We start from the raw sequence: 26,040 nt of genomic DNA on the forward strand, positions 1-26,040 counted from the left end.
TCAATACAGTTATCTTAAGGTGTCTTTTTAAATAAGATAGTGCCTCATAAAAATGTGCCAGAGTCTCATTTATCTTCTGACATCCAAAAAAGATGATCATAGGACTGTGTATCCCTGAGAAAAGCATGCTAGGGTTTGGCCTGTGCTGAGCAGATCTATTTTTGCCTACTGGGCAGAAATAATTAATGGGACTAGTTCAGTGTCATACAATTTACCAAGCCCTAGATAGACCTTCACACAGAGGCTGTCTAAGATGGGGAGTCATCTCTCAGATAACATGTGGTTGTGACCAAGTATCTTATACATTGTTCCCTGCAGCCCAGAAAACTTAACCAGGTAGTCAGGAGTCATTCTGGGGTCTGGCTATCATCATGAAACTTCCTGATTTATGGTACAACTACTGTTCAGTGTCACTGCTGGACAGAAAATCAGTCCCATTATATGACACTGTTATAGTCTTAGGTTTTACCTAAGAAATCTTAGGTTTTACCTAAGAAATCAGGATTTAGTATGTGAGGTACATGTCCATTTTGAGGTGGGTGGAATTAGTTTTAGGTAGTTTCCTAGTCTCTGGACGTTGATAGGGATAAGTTATTTAATTAAATATTTATATGGCCAAGAACATTGTTCCTGAGTATTTTTATAAAAATGTCAAGGCATAGCATTTACAATAAATTAATGTTTCCTGAATGAGAGGGTAACTGTAACTGTACTTAGCTTCCCACTGTTGACAACTAGAAAACTGAAAAATAAATATATATATTAAATAACTATTTCCAGGCATTGGATAACAGACAACACAGGATTGTAATCCCTGGGAGAATAGAAGCAAAGAAAGTGAAACCTACACTTGACTCAGCTTTCTGCCTGGGGGCACTTTCGGATCATGATGTAGAAAGGAATGACCAGGCAGAGCACTGACAGCCTAATTGAGAAGACAAGATCAAACTTTAGAGAGCTGAAACAGCTAGAATTTGTGGAATAGAATACCAAATAAGAGGAAGCTCTGCAGAGAAAAGACTATATAAATCTGTGGTCTGTCGTTGGATGATAAGTGTGTGTAGTGAGAAAGACCACCGAGCCAGGCAAAAACAGAGTGGGAGGCTCTAAGCTAAAAAACCCCCAGAGCTCACACAGGGCTGGAAGATGTTCATACTTTGACAAGCAAGAGTCAAGAGGCTTCACTGGTCACCTGGGGCATTTAATAGAGATCAGGGAAGAACCATGTTCCAGTCTTGGGACTAAACTAGTCCCAGAGTAAAGACTACCCTAGATTCACCCTAACAAAGCTTAAAACCAAGTCCCTAAAGACCAAAAATGATCCACAAGTAACTGAACCATCTGCCAGAGCAACTCCACCAGTAAAGGAAAACAAAATCCAGAACTGCCTGTCCAGCACTCAATCAAAAATTACTAGACATGTGATCTATAACCTTAAGAAAAATCAGTTGATGGAAAGCAACCACTAATGGCAGGGCTAACAAGAACAGCACAAGGACTTTAAAGCAGCTATAATAATTATTCTCAAGGATTTAAAGAAAAACATGAACACAATGAGACAAGAAAAGGAAAGATATAAAAAAAATCTAAGTGTAACTTTCAAGGGCTGAAAAACACAGTATCTGAATGGACTTAATAGAAGATTTATTACTGTCAAAACAAAATCAGTCAATTTGAAAACATAGCAATAGAAACTGTTCACACTGAAGTATAAAGAAAAAAAGACTGGAGAAAAATGAATCAAAACTTAATGATTTGTGGAACAATGTTTAAGTGGTCCAGGGAAAAGAGAAAAACATTAGAAGAAATAGTGGCTGGAATTTTTCTAAATGTGATGAAAGCTGTAAATCCACAGACCAAAAAAGTTCAACAAACCACCAGGGGGGAAGAAAAGGAATTAATAGAAAAATTTTAAAGGCAGCCAGAGGTGGGGAGGAAAAAGACACCTTACTTATAGAGAAATATAAGTAAGAATTAACACGCACTTCTCCTGAAAGACAAAAGTTAAGTCTGGAAACAATGGAATGACATCTTTATAGTATTGAAAGGAAAAAAAAAAAAAACTCCAGAAAATACAGGACACTTCCCAACTGGTTTTATGAATCCAGCATTACCCTAAGAGCAAAACCAGTCAAAGATTTATTATAAGAAAAGAAAACATAGACCGATATCCCCCATGAAATTATACATTACCAAAATATTAGCAATTGAATCCAGCAGTATATAAACAGGATAATATATTATCCTGGTTTTTATCCCAGGTATGCAAGATTGTTTTAATATGAGAAAAAAAAAAAAGAATCAATGTATTTAACCCTATTAATGGGAAAAAAAATCCTATCATTTCAATAAATACAGAAAAAACATGTGACAAAATTCAGTGCTGATGATAAAAACATTCAGCACTCTAGTAGAAGGACACTTCTTAACCTGATAAAGGAAGTCTGAAAAACCTACAGAAAACATAGCTAATGGTGAAACACTACACACATTTCCCATAAAATCAGAAATAAGAACAAGGAAGGCTGCTCTCACTTCTATTGAATACTGTATAGAAGATCCTAGCCAGTACAATAAGGCTCGAAAAAGAAAGTAGGAAAGTAAAATTGGCTTTACTCACAAATGACATGGTTGTCTATATATAGAATCAAAAAGACTACAAAAATTGCTACCAGAAATAAGTGAATTAAAGCAAGATCACCAGAATCAAGTCAGTATGCAAACATATAAAAATGTTAGTACATACAATATAAATCCATGTAGTTGTTTTATCCACACAATGGAACACCATGCTGCATTAACAAAAATGAACTACTAAAACACTCAACAACACACTGGATCTCAAAAACTATATACTGAAGGGAGAAGCCACACCCACAAGACTACATATTGTGTCATTTCATGTATATGTCTGTGGAGAAGAAGAAGAACTAATCTTTAGGGACAGAAAACAAATTGGTGGTTTGTTGGGGCTGGGGGCTGTGGGGGACTGGTTGCCAAGGGTCATGAAGGCGTTTTCTAGGGTGATCAAAAAAAATGCTGTCTGTCTTCTTTGTGGTGGTTACATTGGTCTATACATTTGTCAAAATTCACTGATGTGTGCCCTTAAAATGGGTATATTTGATTGTAAACTATCAAATATAGGGGTTTTTAAGTTAATTGACATGTAGGTATCATTGCTAAGCAAAAATACATGTGATAATATGAACTGCTAATGACGAATTTATTTGAAGCACTTAGAGAGAGATGTGGATCTGCATCTTGCCTCAGCTTGGCATTTCACACAGTGCCGGATGAACAGGGGCGTCCTGAGTCCTGGGGACAGTGGCCAGAACACCAGGCAGGAGGGTGGGGGCTACAGGAAAATAGAAGGAGAACCTGTGCGTACGCTTATTCCTTCACGATTAACTCATCATTGCCTGGGGGGCCGGCACTGTGCTATTCCCTCCAGCTAGCTCTGGTGAGCCCCTCTTTCTGGAAGGAGGATCATGTAACCCAGAATGCTAGGCAAACCTCCTCTTCAAGTGGAATAGGTTGAATGCAATCTGCCATGTTACCAGTCCAATAACTCAAATATTACATACAGTTGTGTTCTTCTGCTGTGTCTGTAGGCTTATGAGTAATGTTCGATTGAGATTCATGTGTACGGCCAATATGTGTTCGGTACTTACTGTGGGCCAGAAACTGGGCTTGTGGCTGGGAATAAAACAGACACGTCCCTGCCTTGTGAGAGGAGCAACTTGGGGTGCTGGAAAAATTACCAGGTTGAATTCAAAACACTTGGTTCTTACCCTGATTTTACCCTTAATTACCGAGGGACCCAGAACAAGTCACGTAACCTCTCAGGACTTCACTTTGCCCATCTTCCAGATTTCAATTTTAAGAATTTTAAATATTCCAGTAATAATTTCCAGCGTAATAGCCACTGTGAATACCCACTGCTAACGGGACCATAACTTTTTTGGAGCTTGTCTGTGAGATTTGGCGGGAGGGTTCGGGACAGAGAACTGTGTACAGAGCTCATGGCATGGTGACATCATCTATCCACTCGAGAGTCCTTTTCTTAGGCCGTAATGCTTACCCTTTGTGGCACATCAGAATCATCTGAGAATTTGAAAGAATTCCCCATGCCCAGGCTGCACAGTAGACCAATTAAATCAGAATCTCTCAGGGGGATAGGACCCAGGTGTCAGTCACTTTTCAGCACACTTAATCATCTACTTATTTATTCCATGCATACCTGTGACCCTGCATCCCCCCACCTCTTCGAAGGAAATAGCTCCGTGGGATTTGACCCATGGCACTGAATTTAAGCGTGTCATTTTGGTAGCTGTCAATGTTGCTGTCAGAGCAGGGCAGGAGTGAGAGCTGAGTCCAAGTCATATCTGAGCCCATGGGTCAGCCCTTACGTCTACCATCGAGGAAGGAATTTTGGATTCTTCTTTGTTCATTATTATCAGCATTAGTGCCTAATTCATGCATTTATCAATATTTATCAAGTACCTGCTGTGAGCGGCCCTGGGTCCTGGAGACTCTGTGGAGAGCAAAAATTAACGACGTGGAGGAAACTGCAGGTGCAAAGTCCCTGTGGCAGAAAGGAGCCTAGCCAGTCAGAAGGACAGAAAGGACGATGGTGTGGCTAGACCAGGGATTGCCAGCTACCTGTAACGTGCGGACACGGGTGATGTGGGAAAGGGCCAGACTTCCCTGTGCTTTGTAGGCAGAGCTGCAACTGCAGAGAGCAAGGGAGGGACTCGCCCTCCGTGCATTGTTTCCATACGTGGTGACTTTCTGCAGTATCCTGGCTGTTTTTAAGACCACAATAAAAAGACATTATTAGCAAAAGCAATGAGGGCATAATTATGAGTCATTCAGAGGAGGTAACCCAAGAGTGGTACATTTTTATTTGGCTCCCTCCCAGACAAAACTGCAGGCCCACCCCTGGGGCCAGGTTTGTGCCAGACGCTGTGATAAGCACTTTATTTCCTCACTGAATCTCCATTACTGGCCTATGAGATAGGAACGATGATTGCCCCTTCTTATGGATAGACACAGAGAGATTAATAAGTTGCCTGCAGTCACATGGCTACTAAGGGGTAAAACTGGAAACTGAACGCAGGCAATCTCTTTCTGGATGGCCAGGTAATCAGTACAGAGCTGGTGCTGGAACAGGATGGTGGCTCTGCCTGTTGCTCGTGTTGAAATGTTTTATCTTTATTCAGCAAAACCGGATGACATGATGAAGTGTTGAGTTGAGGGTAGCATGAGCATGGTCAGATGGCATTTGCACAAATAATGAACAACTGACAAAGACGTCACTCCCAGGAGGTGATATATGATAGTTGTCCGACAGTCCATGAAACCAGAAAATAAAACAAAACAAACCAATAACAGCTAAATGAAATTTCAGGGAAACTTTAGGTAGAATATAATAGGTATAATGTAACTACTATCTTTGAGGCTGACTGAATAAATTCACTTGATGGATATGCTATCAGAAAACTGTCCTGCCCCAGAGAAATACTTAATAACAGGACTTAGAAACAGGATTCAGGTATTTGACTAGATTCTTGTGAAGCCAGATGCAAACCACAGATCATATACTCTCTGGGGTAAGAAACAAGAGTGCTCTGGAAACTATATGGAAAATTATATGGATATTGTGATATTATGCATGCAAGCAGCCTACATAAAATCCAGGGAAAGATAGTAAATTGCCAAGAGCCTTGAGCTCATCTGGAATCATTATCATTGCAGCCATCAACATCAAGTACTATGTTTTAGTGGCCTGTGGTTACATGATATTGGGTATATGGACCTGTATAAACAAGACAGACACAGATTCTCTTTTAGCTGATACACTGAAATAGTCCAGAGCCAAATCTACATTTGTTGAGTACCTATTCTATATCAAGCAGTATCTCCTTTAATCCTCAGACTAGCTCTGGTAAGGGAGGTGAAGCCTCATCCTTAAAGATAAAGAAATGGGGACCAAGTGAGGCTAAGTAACATGTCAAAGTCTCATAGTAGCCAGGGTTTGGGTTTGATCCAAAGTGGAACCACAAAAGACCCTGAATAGCCCAAAGCAATCTGGAGAAAGAACAAGGCTAGAAGCATCACACTCCCTGACTTAAAAATATATTGCAAAGCTATAATAATCAACATAGAATGGTATTGGCATAAATACAGACACATAGATCAATGGGACAGAATACAGAGCCCAGAAAAATGGTCCCACATATATATGGTCAATTAATTCATGATAAAGGAGCCAAGAATATACAATGAAGAAAGAACAGTCTCTTCAATAAATGGTGCTGGGAAGACTGAACAGCCTCATGCAAAAGAATGACACTGGACCACTGTCTTACACCAAACACAAAAATTAACTCTAAAATGGATTTAAGACTGTAACATAAGACCTGAAACTATGAAATTCCTAGAAAAAAACATAGGCGGTAAGCTCCTTGACATAGGTCTTGACAATGAATTTTTGAAGCTAACACCAAATGTAAAAGCAACAACAAAAAAAATGGGACTGCATCAAAGTAAACAGCTTCTACACAGCAAAGGCGACCACCAACAAAATGAAAAGGCAACCTACTGAATGGGACAAAATATTTGCAAATCATGTATCTAGTAAGAGGTTAGTATTCCAGAGTATGTATAACTCAATACCAAAAAACCCAAACAATCCAGTTTTTAAAAATGGGTAGATCTAAATAGATATTTTTCCAAAGAAGACACAGATGACCAACAGCTACATGAAAAGATACTCAACTCTATTAATCTGGGAAATGCAAATGAGAACCACAATGAGATATCACCACACACCTGTCAGAATGGTTAGTATCAAAAAGACAACAAATAAAAAATGTTGGCGAGGATGTGGAGAAAAAGGAACCCTCATACACTGTTGGTGGGAAAGTAAATTGGTGTAGCCACTGTAGAAAACAATATGGAGGTTTCTCAAAATAAAAATAGAACTACCGTATAACCCAGCAATTCCACTTCTGGGTATTTATCTAAAGAAAGCAAAGACAGTAACTCAGAAAGATATATGCACTCCCATGTTCATTGCTGCACTATTTACAGTGGCCAAAATATGGAAACAAAAGTGTCCATCAATGGGTGAATGGTCAATAATATTGTCACAATAGTGTACGTTGACTACACTTACTGTATTGAGCATTGAGTGTATAGAATTGTTGAATCACTGTGTTGTACACCTGAAATTAATATAACATTGGATGTTTACTTCAATAATAAAAATTTAAAAATAAAAAATTAGGTGTGTATATACCATGGAATATTATTCAGCCATAAAAAAGAATGAAATCTTACCATTTGTGACAATATGGATGGACTGTGAGGGCATAATGCTAAGTGAAATGAGTCAAATACCTCATTTGAGTCAAATTGAGAAAAACAAATACCATGTGACCTCTCTTACAGGTGGAATAAAAAAAACTCATAGATACAGAGAACAGATTGGTGGTTGCCAGAGGAAGGGGTATGAGAAATGGGTGAAGAGGGTAAAAGGTTTAAAAAAAAGCCTTGGGGGCGCCTGGGTGGCTCAGTGGGCTAAGCGTCTGCCTTCGGCTCAGGTCATGGTCCCAGGGTCCTGGGATCGAGCCCCACATCGGGCTCCCTGCTCCACGGGAAGCCTGCTTCTCCCTCTCCCACTCCCCCTGCTTGTGTTCCCTCTCTCGCTGTGTCTCTCTCTCTGTCAAATAAAAAGATAAAATCTTTAAAAAAAAAAAAAGCCTTGGAGATCTAAAAGACCAAGTAATAAGGGTATTTCAGTCACTATGACGGGAGGAGGCTAGAGTAGGCAGGAAGAAATATTTTCGTGCACGGAGTACCTCTCCTAACGTTACAGATGTTCTTCTCCTAACACCGTAAACCATATTCCTAAAGGTTCCACTCTTGCAGCTGAAGTCTTGCACAAAGGAAGAGAAAGTGACGTTTCTAAGGTCACATGGGTTCAAGGAGGGAGGGTGGGTTGGGCCACTGGGTTCTGCATTATCACACGCTCAGTTCTGTGTCTCAGTTCGGGGCTTGCAAATGATCCCCAGGCGCATCTACAGATCTACAAAACCATCAAAAACAAGTGGCTCCAAAGCTGGTGCTTTCAGCTGCTCCCTATAAAAACATGTCAATGAGAGTTTATGCTTGATGTCCATGAGGCATTGACCAGTGTCTAGAAAGGCTCCTTTTTTTTTTTTTTTTTTTTTTTTTTTTTTTTTTTTTGCAGACATAGACACGAACGTCTTGTTATCAGTTGGCATCCAAACCTCAGATGGCGGTTGAAGTAACGATATATACAATCGTCCCTTCCTTCCCTTTCTCGCTGAAATACTCAGCTGCAGGGCTGTTTCCCCAGACCCGCCTCTGAAGACTCAGGCAGTCAGTTGTATACTCTGTCAGGCAGGCAGAGCCAATTGAGGTTGATTTCTTTTGTCCGACAGCTGCAGAACCAGGAGATGCTGAGGGCGATGATGAAGAAGGCTGAGCTGGAAATCAGTGGCAAAGTGATTGAAACAATGAAGAGGCTGGAGGACCCCGTACAGCGACAGCGTGTCCTGGTTGAACAAGAGAGACAGAAATACCTACACGAGGAGGAGAGGATCGTCAAGAAGCTATGGTGAGTGCCAGGCACTTGTTACGTGTTGCCGACGACGGGGCCCTTCCTCGATGGTGATCTCTCCTGCTCTCTTTATTGAGCACCCACTGTATACAAGTTAGAGTTCTGCCCATTCTGGGCATCCATAGACCCTTAGCGCCCCTCCATCCAGACCCAGAAAGTTTACCTGCGCTGGTCTCTTTAAAAGCCCGAGCACCATGCTCCTGTGGAGGGCTCAGCGCCACATCAAATTGAAGGAAGTAAATGACAAGACCCAATGGTAAATGGGAAGTCTGCCTTTAATCTCAGTAAATGAAAACTAATAGCCAGAATAACAGGGTTAAAATTATCTTCCTATTATTCAACTGTAGTTAGAAGCACAAAAGAATAATTCAGAGGTAAAGTATGTCTGATCCAGGAATGAAAGATCCTTCCTTGAATGTTATCAATCTTCTGTGAGGTTCTTATTGAAAGCATCTATCAAGTCCCACTATTGAAATGAGTAGTTTAATTACTCCCCAGTCACTAGGGCAGGTCCATCTTTTATGGTAATATATGTTGTTATGCAATGAAGATTTATCATAGAATGATTTCACCTTCTAGTATCATGAATAGTAATTTTTCTGGGTTCTCCTGCTGTCGGTAATTCACTTCTTAAATCTCCCCAGTTGGGACTATAAAGAAGCAACGTTCACATTCTTCTCATGAGCAGAAGGTCCAGAAGTCTCCATGATGGAAAGTGTTATTTTCTATCACCTGTTTGATACTTGAGCTTGTACCACCTCAGATGCCAACCCAGCGTGTCTCGTTAAAAATAGAACGTTCCTCTCAGTAGCAGTCCAGAGGGGGCAAAAATCAATTAGAGTTCTTACTTTCCTAAAAAATGGAATTTGGCCACCGTTCACCGACATCTCAAAATCGCTTCCAAAATTTTATGTAGTTCATGCATTTGTAGACAGTTGATCACCCACTGTGAGGCGATAAGGTCGTTTTGTCGGAAATGTTTTTGTGACAGCCCAGTTGTCTAAATCTCGGTGTTAAGATTCTTCTTGAAAACTTCTGTAAAAATACGTAGCCTTTTAAGAATATTTCATCAATTTTCCAATTAAATTATGAAAAAGGAAATTTTCTTCTTTTAAAAGTTGCGTTTCTTGAGGATCCGAGGTGAGTCTTGCTTCTGGCCTAGAAAAAGCATCTTTAGTATGTCAATACTAGCCTGAGACTAGTAGCCCCACCCAAGAGTGAGGTGGGAGGCAGAATGGGGAACGTCTGGTGGGGAGGACTCTGTGGGCAGGCCGCACACGGGTAAGACGTGCACAGCACAGGGCAGACGAGGAGCTCCAATCTCACGAAGCCAAACCTATGAGTATGTGTATAGCACAAAACAGATGACTCCCAGGTGCCGGTGAACCTACACAAAGGAGAGATTCCTCTGGGCCCCAGGGATCAAGAAGATTTAACCTGAAATAAGTTATTTTTCTTTTTTTTTTTTTTAAAGATTTTATTTATTTATTTAAGACAGAGAGAATGAGAGAGAGAGAGCACATGAGAGGGGGGAGGGTCAGAGGGTGAAGCAGGCTCCCTGCCGAGCAGGGAGCCCGATGCGGGACTCAATCCAGGGACTCCAGGATCATGACCTGAGCCGAAGGCAGTCGCTTAACCAACTGAGCCACCCAGGCGCCCTGAAATAAGTTATTTTTCATGTGCTCCCAGGCCCAGGGCGGGGCCATGTGTGTAGTGGGGTCTCAAATGGTTTGTTAAACTGAACCAGGATGGCCTGGAGGACAGGTGGGGTTCCATCAGTGGAGGCTGGCAGGGGGTGGGGGGCTTCCGGGCAGAGGGAGGCTGTGAACCAGCCCGTCTCAGGAGCAGGAAGGCGCAAGGTGTCCTTGGAGAATTGCAGATCATCCACTTTGGCAGGAGAGTGGGGTGCAAGATGCTAGATCAGATCTCATTTCTGGGTAACGCCATTCCCGCTTGTTTGGTGACTGCCCATATCTGAGACCACACTCAGCCCGGCATGCCTGCTCGACGTCTGTGGGGCCTGTATTTACCGAGATGGGAAGATCATGTAACAGAAACCTGGATCCCTGGCTTTTCATGGAAGCTCCTGGGTCCAACCCAGATTCAGAACTTCTCTGGATGGAGCTTGAGAATGTGCGTTTCACAAAGCTACAGGGGGAGACTCTGAAGTGTCTTCACATTTGACAGTTACTGCCAGCCTGATGAGGAGACCAGTGAAATTTTTTGATCAAGGACATAGCAAAGTCAGAGCTCTATTTCAGAAAGGTCCCTCTGGTGATCACGTGCAGGACTGATGGAGGGGGAAACATCAGGGAAGCCATATTGGAAGTGCAATAACAGTCCAGTCCAAAGTCAGTAAGGCCTGAATCATGGAGTAGAAATAGGAAAGGGAAGAGAAATTAAATGCAAAGGGATCAGAGTAGCGATTGAGAGCGGGTTACAAAAGACAGCCAGAAATTTCAACTCTGGGACATTAGGAAAACAATGATCTCCTCTCTCTCCCCTCCCTTCCCCTGCTCTTCCCTTACACACACACACAGACACACACACACACACACACACACACACACTAGAAAATAAGTTCCCTTGGGCGTCATGCTAGGGTAAGTTACTGGTGAGCCATTCAGATGGCAGAGAAATGAAATTTGGGTCTAGAACTGTGGAGAGAAATTGAATCAAGATCATTCCTCTTCCAATAATAGTCAGATGAAATATATTTCAACAAATTGATGCTTCCTTTTAACTAAGGTAGAAGAAAAAGCATCTTACAGAAATAGATTTACATATAAACCACAGCATCCTTGAACATCTGGCATTCCTTTGAGCAGAGTTCACATCTCAAAAGTCATATTGATTACGTAATACTGAAAATTTGTTTTCAGCATTCATTTTAGCTCGCTGATCTCGGTTACATTGTGAATGAACAAATTTGATCCAACTGCTTTCTAACAGATATCATAAGCATATGAACAGAAGTGACATTGTTGTATACAATAATATCAATACACTTTTGTATATATTCCTTGACCAACAAAGGAAAAGCTGTGACATTTAAGGGTCTCCTGTGTGCAGAGTTATGAAATCCAAGAGGCACGCTGTGTAGAAGAGATTAAAATAGAATTTTAGGCAGACTGACTTTGGGTCAGATGATAGCTCCTAGGAGTATTAATTACAGCCTGGCAGGCTTTGGGGTTGTTAATGGAGCCGTGATAACATTTGGGTCTTAGCTCTTCCCTCAAAACTTGGAAGGACTGGACTGCACACTAAAATATTTCAGTTTGGTAATGAAATGGAAAATAACTTTTCCACACAGAGGTGCCATTTTTAGAGCTCTTATGAGGGATGGCACACATTCTCTCCTCAGGGATGTGGTAGCTGTAGGAAATTGCTGTGGGTGGGTTCACAGAACACCAGCTACCTTTCCATAGTTCACAAATGTGGACAGGGAGCAGATGAGGCTTTCCCTTTTGGTTTTGAAGTTGCGTCATTTCTTCTGAAGGGATCACAGGCAGTTTGGGTCCATTTGCCATAACGGAATGAAAGACCTCACCAAAAAGCCCACTTCTCTACGGCGGATGAATTTGTTGTTTGCCCCATGGTCCTTGTGAAATATACATCGCATCCTGCCTGAATCCCTCCCGCAGTGGCTGTGCCATCCGTAACTCCCGTCTGCACGCCCACTTAGCGGGAAGGCTCTGGGCAGGCCATTTTGTTTTGCAGATGCACTGTGTCATCTTTCTCTGCTCCCCACCTGCTCTAAGCCCTGCACCGCGGGCAGGTGGAATGCTGTTCACCTGCTGCCACCTAGTGGTTTTTCATCTCTCAACATCCTTTTCCTCCACCTTTAAGAGACGTTTTCTGTTGTCAGATTTACAGGCAAATTGAAGTGATACAAACGTGTTTAGGATGCAGTTATTAATGTGCCCAGGAGACAGGATATTGTCGGTTTGGTTGGTTGGTTGGTTGGTTGGTTTGGAAGACCTTCATTCAGTTCTGTTGGAGCTCTAGCAGTACCTTAGGGTGTGTGTGTGTACGCGCATATGCGTGCACGTTTCTCTCACATCCTCTCTCTTAACACACACATACACACCAGAAATCAGATCTGTGATCATCTAACCTCTGTAGCTTAGAGCAGAAAGTCAGTCCTTACTGATGAGATCTTCAGTGTACGCCAGAGGTTCTTGACCAGGGGCAAGTTTGCTTTCCTCCCCTCTCCCCCTCCCCCACGGACATGTCCCAGTGTCTGGAGACATCCTTGTTTGTCACAGGCTCGGGGCAGGTGCTATTAGCGTCTGGTGGGTAGAGGGCAGGGGTGCTGCTGAACACCCTACAATGTACAGGACAGGCCCCTACAAGAAAGAATTATCCAGCCCAAAATATCAAGTTCCAAGTGGAGAAGGCCGATATAACCGGACCAGGACCCTTCCTTTTTCCCCGCTCCAGCACGCACACTCCATCCCCTCTGTCACGTTACAAAGTGCATATACCCCTCCCTCAGTTGGCAGCAGCATCCCCACCGAAAAGAAAGAATGGGCCCTTTGTCAACTAGCCACCATCTTCCCTCTGGCCAACCTGGCCGTCCCCATGAACAGGGCCTGGGGAAACTTCCTTGCACCTGCCTTACACCTCAGCAGAATATTTAAGCCAAACCAAGCTACCCTCATGAGCTGCCATCTTAGCAGAAGGCCAGGGGAGGCTGGGACGAGCCCTTTGCTACTGCAGCTGTCCTTTTTGGGGACCTCGGTGTTCACTCCCATCTGCTGGTCTGCTTCTGCCCTCCCCCTCACAGTGAGCTGGAAGACTTTGTTGAAGACTTGAAGAAGGACTCTACATCAGCCAGCCGAGCGGTCACTCTAAAAGATGTGGAAGACGGGGCCTTCCTCCTGCGGCAAGTGGGAGAAGCTGTAGCTACCCTGAAAGGTGAGCCTCCTCCTTGAAGGGAGAAGTCCGAAGCCTGTCTCCTGGGGTGTTTAAAAATCTGTCCAGTAGTGAAGGATTCATTCATTTATGCATGTGTGCATGCAAGTAGTCATCAAGCGCCTATGTGTGCTGGGCGCTGTTCTAGGCACTTGGGATGCATCACTGAACGAAATAGGCAAATATCCCTGTCTTCTTGGACCTTCTATTTTAGTGGGTGCTGGGAGACTTAGGATTAAACGATACTAATGACAGTTTTTCTCCACTGGGCTCTTTCAATGTGCCAGGTGCCAAATTCATTACAAATGACCCTAAGGGACAGTTGCCTTTATCCCAAATATGCAGACAGGAAATGAGGCGCAGAGGACCCCTGCCCTTGCCCGAGGTCACCTGGAACCCAGCTCTGTCTGACAGGTGTCTGCCTCCTGAAGATGTGTGTGGAGCACGGTGGCCGATGAACCCCATGCTTCCAAGCCTATCCAGTGTGCATGCGGGGTGGGGGCTCCTCATTCTGCTTCTTCTCCTACAACTCACCATCTGTTGTTCTTGGCCTGCAGGAGAATTTCCAACCTTACAAAACAAGATGCGAGCCATCTTGCGCATAGAAGTGGAGGCCGTGCGGTTCCTGAAGGAGGAGCCCCACAGGCTGGACAGTCTCCTGCAGAGAGTGCGGAGCATGACCGACACCTTGACCATGTTGCGGAGGTAACTGGGACTCCCCTGGGGGTGGGGAAATGTCCTGAGGAGAGACAGCGACTCCTTCCACCCCAAATATTCTTTTGCACTATGACTGGAGGTCCTGATTCTTCAATACAGGCTGGCTGCGATGGGCACAGCCTAGAGCTTAAGATTAGTAAACTTAGTAAACATTTCTTTAAAAAAAAATCGTTAGAAGGTGGTTCTTTTCAGGAACACTTTAAAGTTGAAGAATGGATCACAGTATTTTACTAGCCATCTTCACTTCAGGAGCACAGATGCCTTCAGTTAGAAGGAGAAGTGCACACCGAAGTTCAAGAGATGGCATTAGGGACGCGGTGCTGCCTAACTCAGGGGCGGGGGGGGGGGGGGGGGGGGGGAGAGATTTAGAACTGGAAGTTGCCTTCATGAAGATGACTGGTGGCAGTGAAGGAGAGGGCATGAGACTGAAAGGGGGGAACAGATCCTTGGGGATCTGTTTTACTGATCCAGCATCGGTAAAAGAAACAGAAGTGAGTAGCAGAGGAGAGTCACCAAATGCAATGTCTTCTTTTCAAAACAAAAAAGAGAGAGAGAACATTTTAATAAGAAAACGAGGCACCGATTAAAGATTATCTGTCAAGTTTGACATTGTCTGACATATAACTACATTGATCCTAACAGTAACCCCCGAGGAAGGCATTAGGAAGCATTCTCATCCTCCTGCCCTCGTCCTCATCATTATTACACTCTATAGCAAACTGTCTGAGGCTCAGAAAGGTAAGGTTCCCAACATCATAGCCAGAACATGGCAGGACTGATGACATTCAGGCACAGGTCTGGCTGACCCCAAAGCCGTGTCCTTTCCACTGCACCATGGGTGGAAATCAACAAATAGCATCAAATGACCCCAAAAAGCAGAGGAGGATGAGGACCAACCCAGCTGCTAGATTTGAAGTCACTGTTGACCTTGCAGAAAGGCGAGGTCGAGTCCAGGTGGGGAAGCCTGATCACACAAGGCTGAGCGACATGATGAGCAGGCACAAGGAATTAGAACACAGTTGCCCCTTGAACAACTCGGGTTTGAACTGCACGGGTCTGCTTGTGTAGGAATTTTTTTCGATAAATACAGGGCAGTACTCTAAATGGGTTTTCTTTTCCTTGTGATTTTCTTAATATTTTCTTTTCTCTCATTATTGTAAGAATACAGTGATAACATACAAAATATATGTGAATCAACTGTTTATGATGTAGGTAAGGCTTCTCGTCAACAGTAGGCTATTCGCAGTTAAGATTTTTGGGGGCAACGAAAGTTCCACATGGATTTTCAGCTGTGTAGGGGGTCAGGACCCCTAAGCCCCACGCTTTTCAAGGCTCAGCTGTATGAACTGCCCTCCCCGGGGGTTCGGCAGTGCAAGGAGGAGAACGTGGAGGGCTCAGGAAGTTTTGGGGGTTGGAAGTGAGCCTCTCTGAGGGGCTGTCCAGCCAGGATTGGGTACAGGAGTTATTGTTAGAGTCCCATGTTCACTGTGCGCCGCCACACAAATAGTGACAGGACGGCATCCGGCTGGGCAAGACCACGCTAGTGGAAAGCAAGAGACAGACCATCTCGCGAGGGAAGGACTGAGAACGCAGCTATCAGAGCCAGCTGGGAGGCAGCTGGAGGGCATTAGGAAGTTGCTATGGAAACCCCCAACCCTGAGCTGCAACTCTGGGTTTTTGAACATCTTAATTTTGCAAGAATAGCTTGCCTGGCTTTGGGATAACACAGCGTTCGAGTTCATGCCATAAAAATAAAATGCAAGCTACCCATTTTAAGAGTTAATGTTGCTGTGCCTGGTTTCTCCCAGACATGTCACCGACGGGCTCTTGAAAGGTACAGATGCGTCCCAGGCCGCTCAGTATGTGGCGATGGAGAAGGCCACGGCCGCCGAAGTCCTGAAGAACCAAGAGGAGGCACCCCACGCCTCGGGCCAGCCCCTCCCCGTGGCAGGAGTCCCCGGCGACGTGAAGTCGGAAGTGGTGCCCTTGACCATTCACCACGCACAGAGCTCTCCTGTGCTCATCCAGCCCTCCCAGCTCTCGGCCGCCCTGCTGAACCCGGCTCACCACCTGCCTGCAGGGACCGGTCCCCACCCGGCCAGCCCTCCAGCCGCCGCTCAGGAAGGGACCTCCGCTCTGCCGTCCGCTCAGGCTCCGCAGTCCCCACAGACGCCCGTGAACGGTTCCACCATGCAGAGCTTGTTCATCGAGGAAATCCACAGCGTGAGTGCCAAGAATAGGGCAGTGTCTATTGAGGTAGGGTCCTATTTCCCTTTCTCGTAGCCCCATAAAGGAATAACACCTGGTCCTTTCCCTTGAAGATTTATCGTCTGATTGTAAAGATAATACATATATGTGTATATGTATCAAAGATAGATTTTTGTCAAATATATATAAACATTTATCTCAAAGACAGCCCTATAAATGGGTTTCAGTGGCCAGATTAAGAGAAAGGTCATCGGATTTCAAGAAGGGTAGGAAGGTGAGGCCCCGCTATGCTGGGTAGTGTTTAACCACCGGCTCTCTGGGGGGGAAAACACCCTGATTTGTAGAATTTGCCCATTTCTGTGGTGTATTCTCCCATGATCACTGATTTCGAGTTACAGCAGGATGTCAGGGAACGTGCAGCTGGGGAGAAGTGTGAGTCAGCGCTCCCCAGCCAGCGCGTGCAGGCCCAGGCTTACCCTTGGTGCATGCAGGCCCGCGGAGGGTTTGCCAGTGGTCTCGGAAAATCAGTAGACTCTGGGTGAGCCGAGCAGGGTGGTGAGGGCAGGCTGGGGCAGAGGACAGCTGGAGCAAAGGGAGACACGAGGAAACCTGTGTAATGGGAACAAGACGGGGCAGAGGAACCTGGCAAGACAAGCTGCAGGGCAGTCCGAGATGCCTCAGGGTCATGGTGTGGGCATCCAGAAAAATGTTGCTGCTTGGACCGGCGATAAAAAATAGCATCTTCAGAAAATCACTCTGAAACAATGTACAGATTTGATTAAGGAGGTGGGTCTAGGATTAAGGGTGCGGGATAGGAAGTAGTTAGCCTAGTCTCGGGATGAAAGGCAGAGACTGTCAAAATGGAAAGAGAAAACTAGGCCTTAACGTCACAGAACAGAGAACAGGCCATGTTTTTAAAGATTCTTTTTATCTAAGAGCTGGTGTCCATGCCCGAGGAGCACAGCTTGCTTCCTCCTTCTTCCTGCCCCCTCGTGTCCTCCACTCCTTACCCCAGACCCTGGCGCTGACCCTCCTGCCTCTCTCACAGGTCAGCAGTGGATAATGCAGGTCTCAAGAGAAAAATAACCTCTTCAAATGGCCACGGCCGCGGTCCTGGCAACCGGGCCTCTGAACGCTAGGTAGCTTCTGCCTGCTCCCAAGTCATAGCTGTGCCCTAATCCAAGCCAGCCACTCACAAAATGCATCTCACAGGAGGGGTGAAATGTGATTGCCTCACGACGATTCGATCCTCTCCTGCCCCGCAGGGCAGGGGCGCAGCCTGGAAACCTGTTTCCTCCTGAGAATGAGTGGATCTGCCCCTTCATATGTGTCCATATGGAAATGATGTCAGTAGGACGACCCGTTTATTTAACAAATATCTATTGAGAACCCACTGGGCACAGTTATCATTGATGTGTGTGTATTTTAAGTTTCGACTTGCGAGTCATCTCTAAAAATGCCCCGATCCGCAGAAAGGAGGCCTGGGCCTTTCTGCCCACTCCATTGCTGATGAATGAGGGGGAGCTTCCTTCACAACCAGGTCCCTACAGGCTCTGGGGCAGGCAGTGAACTGAAGGGACAAAGCCCGTGCTTTCACGAAACGTACCTGCTTGTAGGGAGAGATCGAGAACCAGTGTATGCCAGACAATAATAAATGTTAGGAAGGACAAAGAAAGCAGAGGAGGGGTTGGTAAGGATGGTGATGGTGGAGACTCGGGTTTACACAGCGTGACTCTTGGACAAATCCTCGTCTCCCTGGGCCCTCGCATCTCCTGTGTAGAGTGTGCTAAGAAAGCGATCTCCTCTGTCTTTTCCCATTCTTACATTGTGGGGTCCTAGTAATCCTGCTGCAGATTTCCCCGCGGCCCATCTGGAATGATTCCTGTGCTGCCCTAGAATCACAGGAAAATGTTCTTTTCAAAAATGTACGGGTATTTAAAAATGCATTTCATGTATTTCTCCCTACTGTAGAACTTGGTGGAGCTTAGAGGTAATCTAAATAACCCCCATTTTATATGTAAGAACGTTTGACCCAGAGGCCATATAGCAATTCTTAGGCAAACGTGGACTGGAGGTGTAGGAGTCTTTGTTCCCAATGAATGTTTTGGTTTTGTTCTTGTCCGTTTGCACATCTCCTCTATGACGAAAACTCAGTTTCACGAACAGAAACTTGGTTATGGGATGCATACTTTTGAAAGCATATCCCTGTGTCCTTTTTAATACTATTGGGAAAGTAGCAATAAATGCTCAATAATCAGTTAATGAATGAATTTGGGTTTCTGAGCTTGCTTCTCTGTGAATGAATATCAATCACTTGGGCTTACGTGGCAGCGAGCACAGAGGCAGGTTTGTCTGAGGTACAAAAATGTCCCTCAGCACGCACACCAGAGCCTTATTTTATCAACATTTTACCTGTGTCACACGTCCCCCTACACCGACATGAAATCCCTAATTAGCTTTCCCTCTGGTTGCTAAACTTTCTTCACTTGCAATTTTCCTTCAGAAAGCAGAAAGGAAATGGGAAGAGAAAAGGCAAAATCTGGACCACTATAACGGGAAAGAGTTTGAGAAGCTACTAGAAGAAGCTCAGGCCAATATCATGAAGTCAATTCCAAACCTGGAGATGCCACCAGCCTTGGGCCCACAAACAAAGGGTGATGCCCCAGGAGACAAGCTCGAACTTTCAGGTGAGGCGCTCACCCAGCTGAGCAGGCTGGCTGCCCACTTAAGCACATGCTGGCCGACAGGACCAATCTCTCACTTCTCAAGAATTTTATAAAATTGTGAAACTGAAAGCACAAATCCTCAGGTATCACTAGATTCTCACTCTTACATTTTCACCAAAACCATAGTAGGGAAACTGTGTTCTGCGTTAGGGCACTAGAGTAGTGCCCAGTAAGGTAAAATTTAGATCCCTAGCTTCTACATTTCCTATGAATTTATGACACTTCACAGCACCAGCTGGGAGACTATGAGGGCTGCATTTAAAATAAGAGCTTTTCATGCGCTGCAGGAAGAAAAAGCCAGCCTTTATGAGCTCCCAAGGGGATATTAGATCATAAGGCAAAATGGCATTTTTTAAATCAAAATTATTAGATTGTATATTGAACCAACTAAACTATGGAAGTTAAGCATCGATGTGTCACTAACAACATAAAATAACTGTTAGAAAACCCAGCCTACTAAATCTCCAACCAACAAGCACCACGCCTTACTCTGATTTCAGAGCTGTGTACAAAGACACGATTTTACTTGCAGCCCAGTGTCTCGGAGCCACATTCACTGACGCCTCATCCAGGAACTAAAATTAATTTGAAAAGGAATCGCCATCCTGACTTGCATGTCCAGGAACATGAAAGTAGATACAGTTTATAACCACTGAAACCCTGTCTCAGGTTTTCCTTCCCCAAAGCTGCTCTAAAATCCCACTCACGGAAACTCTCCCCATCAGTCCATGCTAAGTTTTTCTACCTCCTTTCCCCACCTGCTGGCTGTGTGAGGCCTGTTTAGGGACCTGGAGGGTGAAGCATCATGTGCCCGGGAAGGAGGGGGCCTGGGAGGGGCGGCTCTGCTCTCCCCAAGACAGCTTTTCTCCCAGAGTTCCCGTGAGGAATTTCTCATGGGTAAGGATCTACCCCCTTCCATTTCTATCTGGCCTAATCTGGCTTTTCCCATTATTAATTTTGTCAGATAGTCCCTGGATGTTTTAGAATCATAAGTAAATTATAAAAAATAGTTATAAATTAGAACTGTTCCTTCTCCATGATTATACAGCAAAAATAATAACACTACATTTTGTTAATTTACCACGTTTGGGCTTCTTATTCCTTCAGATTAAAAAAAAAATTGCATGAAGTATTTTTTAAAAATCAGTCTCCAAAGTATTTTTCACTCAGTTAAAATGTTCTTGTTGTTCTTTTTGTTTTTATTTTTAAGTAAACCCTACACCCAGCGTGGGGCTTGAACTCACGACCCTGAGATCAAGAGTCGCACGCTCCACTGACAGAGCCAGCCAGATGCCCTTGTTTTTTGTTTTTTTAACACGTGGCCTGATTTCTTGTCAGGAAGAGTCCACTAATGTACAGGCTACCAGAAATGCATACGAGTACAAGCCGTTACCTGCAAATGTTGGTTTCTATCATTTTTACTTATTTGGCATGGACGTTATTTTTTTATTTGTGTTTACTAATGAGGTAAAATTCTACACTGAGGGTTTAAAAAAAAACTTTTTTGTATTTCCTCTTGTGTGCGCTGACTACTTCGATAAAGGGGATGGACCGAGAGCTCCTAAACATCAGTAGAAAGTTTTAGGGACTATAGCCTCATTCTGTGTTAAAGAAAAATTATTCTCAGAGCTATGTGTTAAAAAGAGCAAGGAAGACTTGATTCAAGACCACTGCAGTGGGTGAGAAATTGAACTCGACTCTGAATGCAGCATATCAAGGATAGGGAGGTTCTTGCTAAAGGCTTGGATGTCCAGGGTGGGGAATGAAGAACCCAGTCAGATGTCAAGAACGGGGGATTCTTGCTAAATTGACTTAGTAGAATTCTTTGCTAAAACTGGGCTGAGCCGACCAAGGGCAAAGCCTAATGGAGAAAAGGGCTCAGAGGAGCCTCACCAAAGCTGGTCAAAGAGGCAGTCTTTTGGGGGCGCCTGGGTGGCTCAGTGTTAGGTTAAGCGTCGGCCTTTAGCTCAGGTCATGATCCCAGGATCGAGTCTGCATCAGGCTCCCTGCTCAGCGGTGAGCCTGCTTCTCCCTCTCCCCCCTGCTCGTGCTCTCTCTCTCTCTCTCTCGATATTTCTCTCTCTCTCAAATAAATAAATAAAATCTTTAAAAAACAAAACAAAACCAAAACCAACAACAACAACAAAAACAAAAACAACAAAAAAAAGAGGCAGTCTTTGTCATTACACAGGAGAGGAGACCTGGGCCCACCTGCAGGGCCCATCAGCCTGTGCCAGTCCCTGGAGGGACCCACAAAGCTGACGAGGCCATCCCCAGGCTGGGCTGCTGGCTTAGGCACCAGCCAGGTGGCCCAGTGCTGCTTGGGCCTTGTAACCGGCACCCTCAGGCATGAGACTAAAACCGGCCACTACACGTAATCGTGGGCATTTCACCCCAATGATTTACCCACATCCTTATTATAATTTTAAGTAGAAACTCCTCAAACAGCTCTGACTAGGTTGCTCAGAAGAGACAAGCACATTCCAGGGAGGGCACCTTGTTAGAGAGAGCTGGGGCAAAGCCCACTTGGAAGCTCCGGACTGTGAATTCCTGGCTCTCCCGCCTTAGTGAGCTCTTGGGTTGAGTGCTGGTGAAGGGCAGAGGTGAGGAATATTGATAAAGGCAGGAATGGGGCCCACTGTTTAAATTTTATTAAGTGCCTTTTTGGGGAAGTTTTCTGAAGAACGCTAAGCAGATATCTGCATTTTCTAATCTTTGGTGTCTATCCTAATTTATACTTCTGCAGTTCTGTGTTTACTGCCTCCTTTTGTTAGCAAAGAACCGTTTCCAATCACACAACTATGACCAAAAATCCACTTCTCCCTGACTTCGTTTTCTGTTCCATCTGCCTCCCACTTGCCTTCTGGCCCTTCAGTGGCCAGATTCTTCTAGCATCCCCTGCTCCAACCCCTCCTGCTCACACTGTCTTTCAGACTTGAGGGACGGAGGCTTTAGAGGCTATGCGGGGGGCTCTGGATTGGTCTTTTTTTAAAGATTTTATTTATTTATTTTGGAGATAGGGAGCAGGAAGAGCAGAGGGAAAGGGACAAATAGACTTCACGCTGAGTGCGGAGCCTGATGTGGGGCTCAATCCCACAACCCTGAGATCACGACCTGAGCCAAAACCAAGAGTTGGCTGCTTAACTGAATGAGCCACCCAGGTACCCCTGGATTTGTCTTTAGGTTCCAATATTTCATCTCTCCAAGTAATACCCAGATTTTTTGTTGAATAAGGATAGCTTGTACTTGCATTGCATTTACAATAAGCCAGTAAGCACTGTTCCAAATGCTTCATGTATATTAAGTTATTTCATCCTCACAGCACCCCAGTGGAGAAGATCATAATAATACCCATTTAACAGATGAGAAAACTGAGGCAGAGAGAAGTTAGTTAACTTGTGCAGGATCTTTCTGAGATTTCAAGTCAGTCAGGCTTCAGGGTCCATACCTTTAATCATCACACTAGGGAGAGACTAGAGAAATGTTTAAGTCAGATTGCATCGAGTTTCTAGAAATACACCGTTCTGGACGTTATCTTACAAAGATATTATTTTTCAATGATACCCTGTTTTCCAGAAGACTCTCCAAATCCAGAACAAGACTTGGACAAGCTGGGGGGTAAGTCCCCACCTCCTCCTCCCCCGCCCCCTCGGCGGAGCTACCTGCCAGGATCAGGGCTCACCACCACGAGGTCCGGCGACGTGGTCTACACCAGCAGGAAGGAGAACACCACCGCTAAGGTCTGATGGGTTAAGCGCTGGTAAACTGGTCTCTGGATTCAAATGATACACTTAGACAAGGTTCTCTCTATTCTCCTTTAGAACACAACAAGTAGTAAGGCAGAGAAGGAGAGAATTGACTAAGCTACATCACAGGAAGGCCCCACAGTTGGGAAAATGTCAGCTGGTGTTATTGGACTAGACTCAGCGCTACGAGCTTTATCCTTACTTGACTTCTAGCTGCAACAATGTAAAATGCAAATCACAAGCTACTTCCCCAGCAAGGCGGCATAAGATTGAAAATGAGGGGTGAAGAGGAAGCCAAAGAAAGACCATCTTACAAAGCTAAGTGAGATTAGCTAACATAGGTGTGAGAGTCTGCACAGAAAGATGCTCAATGAGCTTCAGCTTCCACTTCACTTGGCAAGTTCTGTCTTTTGTGCTAAATGTGAAATACAATTTCTGAGGATATGTAGCATGGGCGGGCCTTTCTTAAAGGCACCGAATGTTGAGTAGTTACAGTTTTATTAAAAATCTTCAATCTATTCACCAAAATGACAGCTTGTACAAACAAAAAACCCAAACTAAATGCAAGGGGATATTATAGTCTTTGAACTCGATTTGAAGAGTTAGGAAGCCAATGCACCAGACAGTAAGGGAACGTGTGTTCTCATGATCTGGCCCTCTTTTCACCAGCACCTGCAGGGGTTAAGCCAGTATCTGTGATTTGAATCTTCCACAGGCAAGCAGTGAAGATGCTGTACCAAGCCCCCAGGCTAGAGCCACAAAATGTCCAGAGGAGCCTGCTTCTGCCTGGACCCCATCCCCACCATCAGTCATTACCTCCTCCTCAAAGGATGAGGAGGAAGAAGAGGAAGGAGACAAAATAATGGCAGAACTCCAGGTACGTGGATGAGGTGACTTGACTATGGCTCCTTGCCTTCATATCTAGGACTCTCTGGCTGTGTCTGTCACAGATTCATTAGCTAGAGAGGGTTGGCCAGGAGCCTTTGGACTTAGGCCCCAAAAGCTGCATCTTCTGGCCTTGGCTTCCACTTTTCCAAGATGGCGCTGAACTAGGCTCTCAGGGTACCTCATGACATGTGTAAGGAATGATCATTTCACAAAACAGCTCGGGAAGTTTATACAGAAGATCAATTGCAAGTTTTCCTAGCTCTGGCTGAGAGGATTTGCTTTCCTTGATTTTAGTCTTAATACTCAGCTTCATTTCACAAGCAATTAAGACAGGGATCAGAAATACCAGCCATTGTCTTGTCTTCATAAGGACTGACTAAGGCCCACTTCAGGTGGGGTCCCATCCTTTGGTTTTAATACTCGAATGGCTGCCCTTAGGCCTTCTGCTCTCCATACCAGGCTCCCATTCGGTGTCAGTGTCATCTTTTCAAATATTCTGACAAGTTGAACGATTCCCATTTTCTTTGGCCTGTTTGAGAAATGATACTTTATGTATTAGTTTTGGATTTTTATTTTTTAACTAATTGACAGAGTCCATCCATAGGATTAAGGATGGGGTACAGAAACTAGACTCAAAGCTTATCCCACATTCAAATCATGGCTGTGAATCTACCTTGGTTGTACGTTCTAAGAACTTTTCGAACCAGAGACATATGCACAATTCCCAGACTAAAGTCTGTTTCGTAGAATATTTCACTTTGACCCATACTTATTGTAGGATTTTTCCCCCCTTTGGATGGTCAGATGGTCAGACCACAACCACATGGGGCTCCAAAACATGTTGCCTGTTCACCAGTGTACTCATGGTTTTGTGAAGGTCCCACAGATCCGCATTCTTCACGCGGAGTAGAGAGACTTGCAAACCGTGTCATTTCTACCACGGCAGTTCTGTTTTGCCTTCCTTCATGGTAACTGCCAAAATTGGGCTGTTTGGATTCACAGGGCTGCTGGGTTGATTTATGAATATGGGTGAGCCCTTCCGAGCCTCACTAAAACTCCCAAACTGGCCTGGGACATCCTTCCCACCAATCAGCTTGCAGACAGGTGTTCCGAATGGTTAGAGTGTCATTCGTAAGAACCGTAGACTGCTAAGGTTAGGGACGCATGCAACAGTTGAGAGCGTGGAGGTGTCCGTCACTCAGTGATCCAGTGAGGACCCCTGGCTGAGGACACTGGCAATGACAAGCCTGCTGGTTGTTGGGGGATCAGGCCTTGTCCAAAGATGTGGAGGCAGGTTCTGGGACCATTCATTGTAGCATCTGCCCCAAAGTGTGGTAAGAATTGATCATGGCCCAGTTTGGTTCAAATGGATGACAAAGCACTAGATGATTTTAAATCTGTGCAAGGTGAGCAGTCACTACTAATCCAAGAAGCAGAGACTTTAGGCTCGTGAATAATCCTGCACTAGCCCCCAATCAGAAGTCATCTATTTGTTCCAGCTTCTTAGAGCTCTTGGCTTGAGAACATTTCCCTCCACTGAGGCCTACATACCGCGGATGCTTTCTTTGACTGAAAGTTTTCAGAGGCTGGAGTATTTGGCTCCTTGTTGTAGTATTGGTGGTTAGGTAACACTGGTGAATAAAGTGCTCTAAGCCTAACTTAGCCAAAGCCAGGCAGCTCTCCTGCGGGCGGCAGGGACCCAACCTGCTGCCTCAGAAGGTCAGCTGCAGGCTCTGGACTTCAATGCCCTGAGGCAGGACGAGGAGCAGGTGCAACCTCCAGAATGAAACTGTGGGGCACCTGCCTGCTCCAGGGTACCAGGCATCAGAAGAAGCCACAGGCTCCCAAGTCCAGGGTCTGACAGCCCAGTGGAGATGGCGAGTGGCTTTAGTGGGCATCTCCAGGGCTAGCAAGGACTGGGGTGTCTGAGGGACTGCAAGGGGGAGCCAGCACTTCAGGCACGGGGAGTGAGTGGAGTAGGGGGAGAGCAGGCCGGCAAGGCCCCAGGCATCAGCTTCATTCGTATTTTAGGACCCGTCCTGAAATGGTCAACTTGGTGCGGGCATGGGTTATTCTTTCTGCCTACAGAGTTTTTCCAAAGGAGCATACTTGACATTAAGAAAATATGACGCAATTATTTGGGATTTTTTTCGTTTAAACAACTGGTCTTTAGTCCCAGGTGTGCATT

At 44.8% G+C, this 26,040-nt stretch overlaps 1 protein-coding gene across 12 annotated transcripts in view; it reads left to right on the forward strand.

Annotated features, from left to right (window-relative positions):
* The window catches only part of KIAA1217 (KIAA1217 ortholog), a 421,915-nt gene that overhangs the window by 386,216 nt on the left and 9,659 nt on the right, over positions 1–26,040 (forward strand). For 8 of the 12 annotated variants that reach the window (XM_032396665.1, XM_032396668.1, XM_032396673.1 and 5 more), the window contains 7 exons: positions 8,472–8,647; positions 13,440–13,570; positions 14,125–14,272; positions 16,093–16,540; positions 18,996–19,179; positions 22,795–22,958; positions 23,680–23,841. In XM_032396665.1, coding sequence (XP_032252556.1) covers positions 8,472–8,647; positions 13,440–13,570; positions 14,125–14,272; positions 16,093–16,540; positions 18,996–19,179; positions 22,795–22,958; positions 23,680–23,841 — 1,413 coding nt within the window. The remainder of the gene's footprint in view (positions 1–8,471; positions 8,648–13,439; positions 13,571–14,124; positions 14,273–16,092; positions 16,541–18,995; positions 19,180–22,794; positions 22,959–23,679; positions 23,842–26,040) is intronic. The other 4 variants (XM_032396666.1, XM_032396674.1, XM_032396676.1 and 1 more) reach the window with 2 other exon arrangements.

This window comes from Phoca vitulina, unplaced genomic scaffold (assembly GCF_004348235.1).
Source record: "Phoca vitulina isolate PV1807 unplaced genomic scaffold, GSC_HSeal_1.0 scaffold93, whole genome shotgun sequence".
In the NCBI taxonomy this organism is placed as follows: Eukaryota; Metazoa; Chordata; class Mammalia; order Carnivora; family Phocidae; genus Phoca; species Phoca vitulina.